The 14,510-nt window shown below is 36.2% G+C and overlaps 1 protein-coding gene across 1 annotated transcript; it reads left to right on the top strand.

Moving 5' to 3' along the window:
• Window positions 1-7,178: 7,178 nt before the first annotated feature.
• Window positions 7,179-13,070, top strand: crebl2 (cAMP responsive element binding protein-like 2). Its single transcript, XM_042403091.1, has 3 exons — window positions 7,179-7,378; window positions 8,749-8,946; window positions 11,069-13,070. Exons 1-3 carry the CDS (start codon window positions 7,364-7,366, stop codon window positions 11,234-11,236), a joined length of 381 nt encoding a protein of 126 aa, XP_042259025.1. The 5' UTR covers window positions 7,179-7,363; the 3' UTR covers window positions 11,237-13,070.
• The last annotated feature ends 1,440 nt before the right edge of the window (window positions 13,071-14,510 follow it).

Below are 14,510 nucleotides of genomic sequence, written 5' to 3'. Positions count from 1 at the left end.
TAGAAGAGAAAGCTAACGACCGAGAACTCTGGAGGTCCCTTGTTGATGGCTTCTACCCTGTAGGGGTGTTGGGCATAAGTAAAAGTAATCTGGTGGCTTTTGGGATGGTGTTGTGATAGTGAAGGCTGTACAGGTTTACATTTGGTACATGTTTGTGGTTCCTAGAAGAACAGAGATTTGCAGAAAATCACAATCAGTCAATCACACTGATAGTCCTCTAAACTTTGTCCACAAGGGGATCAATACAGCAAACTGATGTAATTAGTCTCAAAGAGAATTAAGTGAACTGCCAACCTATAGCTCAGATTATATTTGCTTGTAGGAAAATATTAACTATACTAGATTTCAATGCTAGGAATAAACAATAAGACTGCAAAATGTTAATATACAATTATTATTACACTAAGATGTTCCAAATATGAGAAATGGCAGTTAAATGAACCGACTACTGGCAGGCTGCTAAGTCATGTATTGTCGTCTAGTCTAGCAAGTCAAATATACATATTAAAACACTGAACACTCACTGATCTTATATTTACAATGAAAGCACAAAATACAAAGCATATACATATTCATTTACACACATAATGTCCTAGACAGCCAGAGAGAGCTCTCTGAAAGTGAACTAAGACAAACTCAACGAGCCAGTTCACCATTCAAAGGAGCTGATTGGTTCCCGCCATGCTCATATACATGCTGGCCAATGAACAAAGAGTACTTGAAGGGGCTGCTGTGTCTGAACTCCGTGTGACCTGCAAAGCTTCTTATGTAACAATGACCCTGAGGTTCAAAACACAACAACATTAGACAAAACAGGACAACAAAACCAAAAAACGCAACTAAATGTTCAAAAACACATGAACACATCTGTGACAGTTTTTAGCTAAAGCTTGTTGTGTGTAACACTGGTTTAAAATAACAGATTGCTAAAGTTAACCCAGTGTTGTGTTGCTGCTATATTGACCCAAACTGGGTCAAATTTGAACCAAGTGATTTTTAGTGTGTATTTACATTCTGTAATTACTTTTATACTGTGGTGGTTGAGTCCACCATTCCCAAACAGGACTCATAGCGTCTTCCATCTTAACTGGGAAGTTGGGATTTCTAAGTTCCTAGTCTAAAATTTCAACTGGAACGCCCCCTGAAGTCAGATTTCCGACTCAGAAAGTCGGAAGAGCCTCACCAACTCCAACCTTAAAATCCAAGATGGCTGCTCTGCACATCAACAGTGTGAAAGCTGCAGGAATAAACTGTTTATTAGCACTAATGTCTTATTTGTGTCTCATTAAATCAACCATACACACAGTACTGTCCAACTTCTATCTGTGGACATGTTGCTGCACAAAATACCGTGTGATGTGTTGTTATCAACTGGTATTGCTAAAAATGGCTGACCTGGCTCGAACTGGTGCTCTGGAACGCGGTCAGTTTCAGATTGCCATCGAACACATGACAAACTATGATGTTTGTCAATTTAAAAGATAATTTTGCAAGTCAAGAAAGTCGTCGTTTGTCGTAAAACTGTTAAAGTATAAGACTGTGAAAATACATAATTACAGACTGCACACCCAATTACGAAGTAATTACAAAAAAAAACATATGTTTTCCAAGATAAGGTCCCATGGTGGTCCAGCAGAAGAGAAGGGGCTTCGTCTCTCTATAACCTGGACAGACAGAGTTACAACTTCAACTTTGTTCTCTTCAATCTGTGTACGAATAACACGACTTTACACTTTTCAAACTGCATGCAGTGCACACGCCAGAGTCCAATTTTTCATGCAGATGTTACACCAATCCTTCCCAGAGAAGGTTTTTGACCACTACGTTTTCACAACTATGTCCCAGCAACAAACAAACATTCCTGCCATCGTTTTATTCCACTGACCAACAGGTTGCAGTAACCTGCCAGGCACAGAAGAAGACTGCGAGCTAGTAAATACGCAAACTTCACATTCACTGTATAGAAATATGGACGTATGGATGACAGCTCCCTGAAAGTGAAGCCAAAACATCTGGATCGCCCCCTGGTGGCTGCTGCAGTGTAGGTCCTAAGCCCCGCCCCCTCCATGTTAGCGGATGGGACACGCCAAATAGATTTTACCCAAAGATGGTTTCTGTCATTTTAGGTCATTCTTATCACAGACTCTGACTCCAAATGACGTCACACAAGCAGGATGCATGACACAAATGCTTTTGCATAGCGGCAGGAAGTGGAGACGCGTCGTCCATATTTATAGACAGTCAATGTGTGCAAACAGTAAAGAAATATCTTTTAGAGTTGAATAATAATAATAATTTTAAATTCAGAAATCCTTCTATTGATACCGACTGCATCCTGTGTGCAAAAGTTATTATATTAGTGATTTATGAATCAGTTGAGTTGGCTTTTTTTTTTTTTTTTTTTTTGGCGTTCAGCCTTTCACTTCCCTCCTGAGCCTGCAGATACAAGAGGCCGAGCAGCCGCAGGACAATGGATGTGATGAAAGCAGAAGAAAACTCAAAGGTTTTTCATACTGGAGCAATTAGCACGCATGGTTAACTCAGCCTGATGAATGTGGATGAAACGATCAAAGCTCCGAACTGCTGCAGAGCTGGAAGACACCGAGATCCTGAACCCAACACTCAGAAAACTCTGTTCACTGTATCCTCTCATAATTAGTCTCTGTACCAAATTCCTGAACACTCATCATTCATGAATACCTCATCAGTCATCAATCAACTGGTGATTAATCCTTAATGAAGGATTTTTGTTTATGGAGAAAAGACAGTCACACTATATAATGGTCATTACATTACATAACACAGGAGAACACAATGATTCGTATGAATTATATTAAATGTGAAGAAAACAGTATTTTGTAGTTTTTGAATAAATGTGGGTCAAACACTCAACGAGAATGTTTATCAGCTGCACAAAAAATGTTTTGAAAAGTTGAAATATTTCCATTTTTGTATATTCTGGGTCACATTAGAAGTCATCAAATCTCAGGCTAAAAGAAGAAGAAAGTGTTTCTGATGTTTTTTTCTTCTCTCAAATGTAAAAATTAGGTCAAATTTGACCCTGAACGATGTGTAAGAGTTCAAGCAGGTGTCTGTAATTAATGACATAATTCTTCCAGGAATGTTAAAGTGATCCTGTGTGAGGAATGAGCCATGAAGTCACTGTTTTTTTTTTTTTTTTTTACAAATTTTCATTGAAAAATACTCTTTTAAAAGAACCACTTTCAACTGATTTTTGTCTGTATTTTATGTCCTGGTGGAGACTGGTTCAGTGGCTGGTACGACGCTGTTAGAAAGCAGCATTAATGAAAAAAGTAACGACTGTAGACTTACTCCAAACCACAAAATGTAATCAGGAAATTGAATTATTCCTCTGTCTCTTTGCCAAACTCAGAGCAAGACATTAGTCCTGATTTTGGGCTAAGCATGTTTTTCCACCAAAATTCAGAAATCCTTCTATTGATACCAACTGTAGACTTGTGGAAAATGATGTGATGGTTACTATGAACATGAGAAGAGAGTATAAAGTGTATAACAAGTTATCCAAAAGGGAATATGAATCCTCGGTAGAACAAAAGAACGATAGCAGCTTTCACACTCATGTAGATGATATCAAAGAAGCTGAGACAGTTGTCAGATCCCATTTATTATGAAAAGACCCAACTCTCATTGATGAGAAACTTAGAGTCCTGTTGGAAACAGGCCTTTAGAGCCCCAAACTGTGGATCAGTCTGCCTGTCGAGATCAGACAGGAGACATCTTTAGTGTCTCTCTTCTATCAGAAAGCTTTTATGAAGGTTTCATATGTTGCTGTTTTATTAGGTTTGTTTTATATAAATAAAGTTTACTATCATTTCCAGTTATGTAGCCTTCGTCCCTTCTATCCTGTGTGGAGGATTCATTGGATATGATTAACATCTTAAAGACAGTCCTGATTAAGTGTTGTAGTTTGCAGTTAGTGTGCAGACGGTATTTTCTTCATTGATGTCCTTTTATCCATATTTGTTGTGGATCCTGCTGCAAGAAGCACTAAACAGCTCAGAAAATGTGACAAAATGATAGAAAGCTACGTCAGTCCCTGTAAGCAAGTTAAAAACAAATAGGAAATATCATCCACGTCACCATTACTACTATTTATTTGTTTAGCGTCATTTATTGTTAGCGTCATCCACTATTCTCTTCCTCTTCCTTCTCTCTACAAATCAGTTATTTCTTCAGTTGTGTAATCTAAAAGTTTCCAGACTGTCGTCCCTCTAAACGGGCCCCGAATAATCCATAAACTCTTGATGATTTAAACTCAGAATAGTTGATTTTCTGCCGCTGTGGGTCTCTGTTTCACAACAAAAAATAAAAGATAACAAAAAGATAACAATAACAAAAGTGTGGGATCATGGGAGTTGTTGTCTTCGTCACTGTTGGGATTCCTTCTTCGGTGTTCATGGTTCAGCAGGTTTTTATCCGCAGATGTCTCGTCCTCTCCAAAACAAACAGACCCGGTGATTAAAACCGCTAAAAAACACTGAATAAAGCAGAGCTGCTGCTAACGTTTACTCAGCTATTCTCTTTTTATTCTCTTTTTATTCTTTTTGTTTTCTACTTTTAACACTGTGTCTTCCCTGCTGCTCTGTTGTTGTTGTTGTTGTTGTTGTTGTGTGTCTTTTTGCCAATGTGTTAATCTGTGTAAAGCATCTTTGAAAGTCTTTATAAACGCTTTATAAATAAAATGTATTATTAATATTTATATATATGTTATATATTATAGTTAAATACTTAATTAAAGTACATAAGTTTGTGTGCACAGTGTTGATTAATGAAGGGATCTGACTGTTGTTACATCATGAAAGCTATCTGAGTGACAGCAGAAAGGTCCAGAGCATCAATGAGCCTCCTGGTATTGTGTTGTTGTCAATCTGTTTATTCCACATCAGCTGCCCAGTTTTCCCACCACTGCTGCTCCTGATCTGAAACAACAATGACGGGTTTTTATGTGTCTGCCGGTTGTTTGTGGTTCAAAAACACCCACGTTTACCACCGCAGGGCCTTTCATATTTCTGTACAGTCGGGTCACAGTGGCTGAGGAGTTTTATCCAAAAAGTTCAATTGACTTTGGTTTCGGGGTGTGAAGTGGAGTTTTTGAGGGTACCACACCGTAACGACAGGACAGATAACAAGTCTAAAGAAAACCTGAGTGTATAATATTTCTCTGTAGAGCTGATCAGAAACATGAAACCATGAAAATGAAACAAAAAACAGGTTAAAAGTTGGGAAAAATTAAAATAAAAATCCTCGTGTTATGTTAAAATTATGAGATACTAATTAAAATAAATTGTATTTTTTAGATATAAGTTGCGAGATACTGATTCAAATATTTTACTAAATCAAAATGATGAGAAAATAGTCAAAATGTGACTTTTTAAGTCAGAATCAGAAGACAGTTGCAGAATTATGAGATACTAATTAAAAATAACATTTATGTCCAAATTATGGGACGGTAAATTGTAATTATTAAAGAATCATCAAAAGTTTCACTTTAAAATCCAAAATTATGTCAACAATTTTACTCACTAAGTCAAAATTATGGATACTACTACAAATGTATACTTTTTGAATCAAAATTAGAGTATACTGAGTCTGAATATTTACTCATTGAGTCAACATTATGATTAAGTAAGTGAAATTTTGAAATACTAAATTAAAGTATTTAATTACTGAGTGAAAATTTAAAGATATTAAGTCAAGCTTTTATTTTAAAGTCAGAATTATGAGATACTGAGTCAAAAGTTTTACTTTTTGATATCAAAATTATGAGATAATAAGTCCATAATAATAAAAAGTGAGTCAAAACATTTATTTTAGCCGTCAAAATTATGATACCAAGTCAAAAAATGTTACTTTTTAAGTCAAACATGTGAGATATGTCAGACTTTATTAAAGAGGTAATGAGCCATCTTTATATCCTTTCTGAGTATTTGACTTTGTGGGCACTTTTTTATTACTTATTATGTCATAATTTGGACTTAGAAAAGTCATACTTATGACTACCTCATTATTCTGACATACAATGGATATTTTTGTATTTCCTAACATTTCATCACATCTTTTTTTCTTTTGCTGTCAGCAATGGGCTTCCATACATGTGATATGAGTGTGAGAACTGAGGAGTTTTGGCAGAAGTGGAACAGGGAAGAGGTCAGTGAAAAACAGAAGTTATGTTGCTGTCAGGTGAAGGGAGGTTAACTGTTGAAACTGATGGCTGAGTCACTGTGAGCTGGATAATGAACGATTGTTCAATAATGGGAAACCCAGACGGCTTTTGTTTGGTTGACTGGAGACATTTTGCTTCCTTGTGAAACACAAAGAAAATATCTTTAAAAACCCTCTCTGACTTTGTAATGTCTGTTTTTTCTTTCTCGACATTTAACAGCCAGACATACAGATTATCTGTTTGTGACACAGTTTTTACAGAACTAGTCTTGAATTATACAGAATATTGTAAAACTATGTTAAGCTTCTAGGTTATTATTGTAATAATGTAAGATTCTACATTTATTCTTAAGTGTTAGATAGTAAAATGGAAGGTACAATTAGAGCTTATTTAGATAAAATAAAAAAATAAGACAGAAAAAAGACAACAACAAAGAAAAAAATATAAAACAAGGGAAACAAAACCATTTTAGAAAATGAAATTTCAAATGTTTTCAAAAAAGGTCATTATATCATTTAATTGTTGACTTTTTATTATGACTATTATTAATTGGAATTAAACTTGGTATTTAACATAGAAATTCTGCATTGTGTTTGTTTGCGTTATTTTATGAATATGTACACTGTTTGGCATCTTAATTTATAACATAAAAAGTGAAAAACAAACGTACACCTTCAGTCTCATAATTATCTCAGCAATGGTTTGTTTACTTTAACATTCTTACCGTTAATGTCTTTATTGAATTATGCTCAAATGTTTTAATTTATTATCATTTTATCTTTCATTTGTCTTTTATTGCATTTTTGTTTTGTTTTGTGCTTTTATTTATTTATTACAAGTATTTTTTGCTGTTTGTTGTGTTGTTTACTCCCTTTCGGCATTTTTTTCAGGATTGTTCATTGTACATTTAATTTTATTCAATAAAGGTTTATTGAAATAAAGGGGAAGTCTCGCGAGAGGAGGTGACGTAAGCGCTAACGTCATCAGGAAACACGATGTAAACAGGTCGCTTTTGTCTGTTTATCCGATCACTCAGACTGACTTTAACTTTAGTTTAATCGATAATAGTTTAAAATCTCGCAGTTTTGTCTCGTTCCTGAGCTGTTAGCTGACTGTAGCTAACGTGAGCTAGCTGCCAGCGCGGTAGCTCGGAGCAAAATGGATGAAAACAAGGTGAGGAGCTAACCTGAAGCTAACTGCTGCTAACAGTTTCTCTTATCTAACGTTACGGAAAATTACAGTTAAAACTCTACATGTTAAAAATGTTTTAACGTTGATTCGAGGGGCTCGGTTTGATAAAAGTCATAATATAAATGTACTTGTAGAAGATACACGAAGCTGAAATTAGCTTCCGACTCGCTGTTATTTGTTCTATTTATTTTTATTTTTGAGTCAGTAAATATACTTATTGTATATAAATCGACCTTTAATTGTAATTGTTTCTTTTACCTACAACATTGTTTTTGTATTTAGATTTATGTCAAATGGCTGCTGTAATAATTTAATTTCTATCTATCAATCTATTTATCTGCAAAGACTTTTAATAAATTAGACTCTTGACAGTTCTTTAATTAACAGAAAATACTCAGTTATCAGTGTTTAGTTTTAATTTTTTCCCTCAATAATTTCCTAAAAGTATCTGCTGTGTAACTGTTCAGACATTTATCTGACAGATTATGTAGTTAGCAGCAAATTAGCAAGTACATATGAACCCAAATACAATGATTTGGTGCTTACCGACTAAACCAGCTAACTTTATTTTTCTTATAATTGGTTCCAAATTGCACCATAAAAAGGGAAATGTAAAATAAAGAGTTATAAAAGAATGATCCTCTGTAATAAATGTTATTCCTGCATCTTTAGCATCACAACAAACTATTATACATCCATAAATACAACGATAGTTATGATCTACACGACGCTGAAGTGAAGGGAAACATAAATAATTATTTATTTATTATTTTACACGACTTCATTTGTGAAAAAAGTGTAAAAAGACATTGAAGTAAAAACCTTGACGCTGATGTGTGAAACTTTTATTTTTATTTATGAAAACAGTTTAAAAATAAACTTCAGAAAATGCTTTAAAAGTAAAAACATATATGAGACACTAAATCAAAAATGATACTATTTAAGTCATAAATGTGAGATAATACGTCAGAATTTTGACTTTGAATGTTACATAATGAGATATTTTCTCAGTCAAATTAATCTCAATGTTTGTAATAAAATAATTTTACTTATTTTTTTGTCATAATTTGGATTTATAAATTAATTCTGAGTATTTTTTTTGTATTTTTGTCTTAACTTTGTCATCTATTGAATATAATTGACAATTGATTGTTGGAAATAAATGTCAGTTTTATGTGTTACGGTTTGTTATCTTGTATTTTTATAGAGTCATGATTAAATCTAATCTAATTAATTTGCTATTAAGAATCATAATAAAAGTTTTCATCCTACAAAGAACATAAAATAAACAAGACCAATCAAACAGAAGCAGTATGATCAGTAATAATTGATTATTTATTGATTGGTGTCAGATGGTGGCTGGTAAAGTGAAGAAGCCGGGCAAACGCGGCCGCAAACCTGCAAAGATCGACCTGAAGGCCAAACTGGAGCGAAGCCGTCAGAGCGCCAGAGAGTGCAGAGCCAGGAAGAAGCTGAGATACCAGTACCTGGAGGAACTGGTTTCCAGTAAGGAGAGAGCCATCTGCGCACTGCGGGAGGAGCTGGAGATGGTAAAGAAACATTTTAATGATGAAAACATTATAAATACACAGAGATAATACTTTAATAACTTACTCAAACAAACAGACATTTTTTTTAGGGATGAATGATATTGGATTTATTGCCGATATCTGATATGCCGATATTTCCAACTCACTGTGGCTGATTGCTGATATATGCACAAATTTTTTCCAGCTGGATGAGGAGACTATTATGCATGCAAGCATAGATTATACTAAATATGATCAAGAAAGACAATATATGAAGGAAGAACTGAGGAAGACTGGAGTTCAGGAGCTCAGCATTAAAACTTTAATGAACCTGCCAAGTGGGAGCAGCAGTAGAGTTTTCATTGAGTTTATTAGACAGACAGGATTAATGTGCAGGATTTAATCTCTGGTTCACACTCCGGAGCAGAAGGTGGCGGTAATGCACCTCATACGCTGGTTGACAACCGCCGTTATAAACCAAAAAGATGAAGTTTTTTTCCAAACAGAGTGGTACATCCTGTCAGCTCCTCCGTGGACTGTTTCACCCTGACGGTCCCGGTGTTTCCTCCGCAGGCTGCACTTCACTCAGCTGCTTCTTCCCACTTTAACCTGAATAACAAACCGGGGCTCGGTGCTCCGGTTGGATCCACACGGAGAAGGCTAACGTTAGCTGAGAGGCTAACGTTAGCCTCCCAGCTAACGTTAGCTGAGAGGCTAACGTTAGCTGGGAGGCTAGCGGAGCGTTAGCTGCAGCATGACCGGAGGGAAGCACAGCTAGCTAGCCTCCGCTAGCAGCAGCAGGTCTGACGGGCAGCTGAGTGAAGTGCAGCCTGCGGAGGAAACACCGGGACCGTCAGGATGAAACAGTCCGCGGAGGGAAACACAGTCAGGCGGCGGAGGAGAAGGCGACATATCGGCCTCTCATAATCAACAGAAAATGTTCATATCAGTTGATACTGATGACGTGCCGATAATATCGTGCATCCCTAATTTTTCTCTTTAATGTGTTTGTAAATAAGAGAAACATAAACTAAATGTAAATTCTCACCTAAAACATTTTTGGAAATGAGAAAACATTGATTTGTTCATCAGTTAAGATCAAATCTGTGTGCAGGAACTGTTCATGAATGACGTCTGTAGTTTTTGTTTTCTTTGTAAATTTAATTGAATTTCCAGGAAACTTCTGAGGAAATGATGATATTCACTTTAAACTTGAACGTTTGTCAGATTTCACACGTAAAAAAAACACAAAACAAAGTCAGAAGATGTTAGAAAAACACAAGCGGTGATAATAATAATAATAATAATAATAATAGAAGTAAGAGAAGAAGTCCAGCGAGGTTTCTGTTATCAGGACCAGAACCGTCCAGTTAATGAATAAATACATCCAGTCAACAGGTGGAATAAATGCAGTAATCACCACCTCAGTCCTTTTCATGTGTTCTTGTGTTATTGGTGAAAATAATCTGCACGACTAGATATGAGACCAGTGTGTCGCTGGAATATTTATCAGTTCACAACGTTACGTCTGACACATGATAAAACATAGAAGAAGAAGAAGAAGAGGAGCAGCTGTTTGTCTTTTCTGGAGTCTGAGAGGAGATTAAACTCTCGGCTGCGGTTTGTTTCACTAGAATCTCTTTTTTTGTTTTTCTCTTGTGTTTTGAGAAAACGACTCGTGCGTCGAGTTATTTCCCAACAAAACAGACGTTAGAGTGAGTTTATCTGACGAACGTTACTGTTGAAGCATCTCTGAACACGACGTGATGTTCCTGCAGACACAGACGTGTTCCTGACTGATGAAATACTGAACAGTAACTCATTGATTCCTCTGTTTTATTATTTATATTTATGGATTCATCTGCAGAAGATTTACTCGATTAGTCAATAAAACGTCAAAAAACAGTAAAAACATCATAAAATTTCTTGTTTTTCTGACAAACTCAGTTCATTAAGAAGCTAAAACTATCAAATGTTTGCTGTTTTTGCTTTAAATAAACTTGCAGCTCTAATGAATTTTACATGTAATAATAACAATAATATCACATGAAACAGGAAACTCTGAGACGCTTTACAAAGGAAACAACAAAACAGAAATAAATAAAGTCAGTTGTTTGTTTGTTGTTGTTTTTTCCTCCACCAGTACAAACAGTGGTGTTCAGCCATGGATCAGGGGAAGATCCCCTCAGAGATCAAAGCTCTTCTGACGGGCGACGACCACAAAATGTCTCAAGGCGGCAGCAGCACCAAGACGTCCAAGAACAGCAAGAACAACAACAACAACATCAGCAGCAGCAACGGTCAGGGTTAGAGTGTACTCACACAAACCGCTTTCATTTCCTAGTTATGACATCACGCCGACCCGCACGGACGATGTTGTCGTGTCTGACAGACACATGAAGCTAATCCCCTACAGTTATACTTTAAATGTTTTCTACAGTCTGTCCGTCATCAGACGTCTCCGCTCGTTTCACACCATCTGCTCACAATCATTTTTACAAATCAGGACTTTAAGACACTTTGAGGTTCACTCGTTCACCAGGAAGAACTTCAGACGTCTGAAAGGAAATGTATAGAAAACATGGAGGACATGATGAGGCTCAAACACACTGGAAGCGTCTGACGTGTTGTTGTTGTTTTTAAACAAAGAGAATAAATCAATAAATAAATCAATAAAAGGTTATTTACTGATAAGTTTCACTGCGGTTACGTTCTAAAGCACAAATAAAACAACCGTCAACAGATGATTTTACTGCGTGAACAGACGTTCATCAGCCGACGCGGCGTAAATACAAACAACAACAACAACAACAGGAAGCGTCTGACGTCACGCCGGACGCCGCCGCAGCAGCAGCAACAGCAACTTTCAGTGTGTTCGGCCTTCAAGACTTAAAGTAAAGTCTCATATGTTGTATTTTAAAATATATTAGCATCAATAAACCTGAAGGAAGGAAGTGTGAAGAATCTCCACCTCCAAAATAAAATAAACTAAACAAATTTCACCTTAATAATAATAATAATAATAATAATAATAATAATAATAATATGGAGGATATAAACTCCACTTTATCTCATGTTTCTCAACATTTACTCGTTAACTTACAATCAACTACAATGACAGTTAAGCTGTAAACAAGATAAACAAGCTTCAACTGTGACTAACGATGATTCTCATCATTGATTCGTTAGATCAGTTGTTTGCTGCTCGTTAAACAACCTGAAATATGTTTTTTTATTTAAGTTCAGTTTATGTTCCAGATGATATTACGTCTCGTTCTCCGTGTGACCTTCAGTCTAGAAATCATTCTGGATTTGTAAAAAAAACGATCCTGAGAAGATGGCGGGAAACTCTCGGTGGTGATTTAATAAGTCACGTGACGGACAGACGTGATGAATCTTTACGTGGATGAGTTTAGTTTGTGCTTTAAATGCTTTTTTTTTTTTTTTCTCTGTCTGTTGCCCTTCATGACGTATTTACGCACTTTTTAGGAGTTAATGTAACATTGTGGACGTGTATTTTTATTATTTTTATTATTTTGATTTGACTGATTATCTCTACAGGTGTTTGCCAAAAAAAAAAAAAAAAAAAAAAAAAAGATTTGACGGCCTTCCTGTTGTAGCGTTAAAATAAAGATCCAAAGTCCGAAGAAGGATCAGGAGTCAAAATGTAAAGCGATGATGTCAGAGAGTGTTGGACAGATGTGGAATATATATTTTTGTATTTGTATTTTATATCTCAGATTGAGGAACGTTTTGTGTTTGTGAATGTTTAGCAGAACAACTTCCTGCTGGTTCTTTTTGTTTTTATTTTTGAGGCTTGTTGTGAAGATTGTAATTATAATTATACAACATAAACAATAAGTAGGTCCACAACTTGTCAATATATTCTGCATTTACATCAACAAACATCATGATATAACTTTTCTTTCTGCATCTTTATAAATCTTTGCATCTGTGAAGTGAATTTCATTTCTGTTGTTTTTAAGCTTTTTTTTTTTTTTTTGTCAGTGAGGTGATGAGAAGCCTCATTAAATATGTGCACTTTCTTAAATTTGGCAGAAGCACTTTGTCAGCTGATTCTAGGTTGAAGATGAAATCTGAGTCTGAACTGAACTCAAATGAAATAAATGTGTGTTTAACTCTGACTGATGGAAGAGTCTGTTTGTTTGTTTGGCTGCTGTAGTTTTTAAAAATCGGGTTTTAAACGTGTTCGTGTGAGTCGTCAGAGAGCTGAGAGAGAGTCCGAACCACATAAAACCACCAGAGGTCACTGAGGAGATCTAAAGCTACATAAATATAAAGACACAACGAGAGGAACGTCAATCAAACTGTAAGTAAACATCCAAACAGTCCTGAGAAGAGCTTCAATAAAAACACCTGCTAGATGGACCAAAGCTGTGAAGATTATTCTTCATCTTCTATAACAGACACGCAGACGTTTCCTCTGTTGTGATGCAATAAACTGAGATTTTACAGCTCCTTTAATTTGATACTGATTTCCTGTCATTTGCAGGTTTAACGGTTAATTTTTGGGACATTTTACAGCGAGGTCGATGCAGGTTGATACTAACGACAACTTCAAAAACTTCTTTAAACGCACAATATGTAATTTCAGCCGCAATAACAACAGACGGAGTGTGATGACGGTGTGAAGTAGCAAGGGATCATGGGAGTTGTTGTCTTCGTTGTTAAATAAGCAGCTTCAGCGGGATAGGATTACTCCAGTGTTCATCGTTCAGGATGTTTTTACCAGCAGAGGTCTCCTCCTCTCCAGAACAAACCGACCCGGAGATTACAGGTAAAAACACTGAATAAAGCTGTTTCATCTAAAAAATCAGTGTTTCTCCGACGATGTTCGGCGACCAGCGGACGTCCGGTACGGGCTGTTAGCCGAGCTGCTGCTAACACTTGTTCGGTTTATTTCTCTTATAACTTTAGATCCAGATGTTCGGCCGGTTTTTACCGGGAGCCGAATTATCCGCAGAGGTCTCCTCCTCTCCAGAAACAAATATACACGCAGATTAAAATCGTTAAAATACTAATTAAAGCTGTTTCACCTAAAAAATCAATATTTCTTCGACGATGTTTGGTGACCACCGGACTTCCTGGAGGGGCTGTTAGCCGAGCTGCTGCTAACGTTTGTCCAGTTTATTTCTCTGATAACTTAAGATCCAGACGTCCAATGACTAAAATCCTTCTTCCGGCTAAAAGATATAGTTAAAAACCACCTAAATTTATCATGAAAATGTGGCTTAAAACTGAATAAAAGTCCATTTATAACAGTTTGTGTGGAACAACCACAACGCCGATGTATTATCTTGTATGTGTGTAAGTTACTCTTTGGTAGACGCCATTGTAGCGGACAAACACAGCGCCGCCGTATGCATCTGGTGCGTGTTTACTCTTTGGTAGAGGAGGTATGACGCCATCGACAGGCGACCAAATGAAACGGTCCGTTACTTTGATTAAATTACAGATTTCTCTGAGTTTGAACATTGTTGGAAACATTTGGGATAATGTAAGTAGACAACTCAACAACATATATAACATAGGTCTAGTTGTTTTTACACATTTTAATGTGGAAT

This window comes from Thunnus maccoyii, chromosome 23, assembly GCF_910596095.1.
Source record: "Thunnus maccoyii chromosome 23, fThuMac1.1, whole genome shotgun sequence".
NCBI classification, from domain to species: Eukaryota; Metazoa; Chordata; class Actinopteri; order Scombriformes; family Scombridae; genus Thunnus; species Thunnus maccoyii.
The sequence above is the reverse complement of the archived record's forward strand: the minus strand, read 5'-3'. Positions and strand labels throughout refer to the sequence as shown.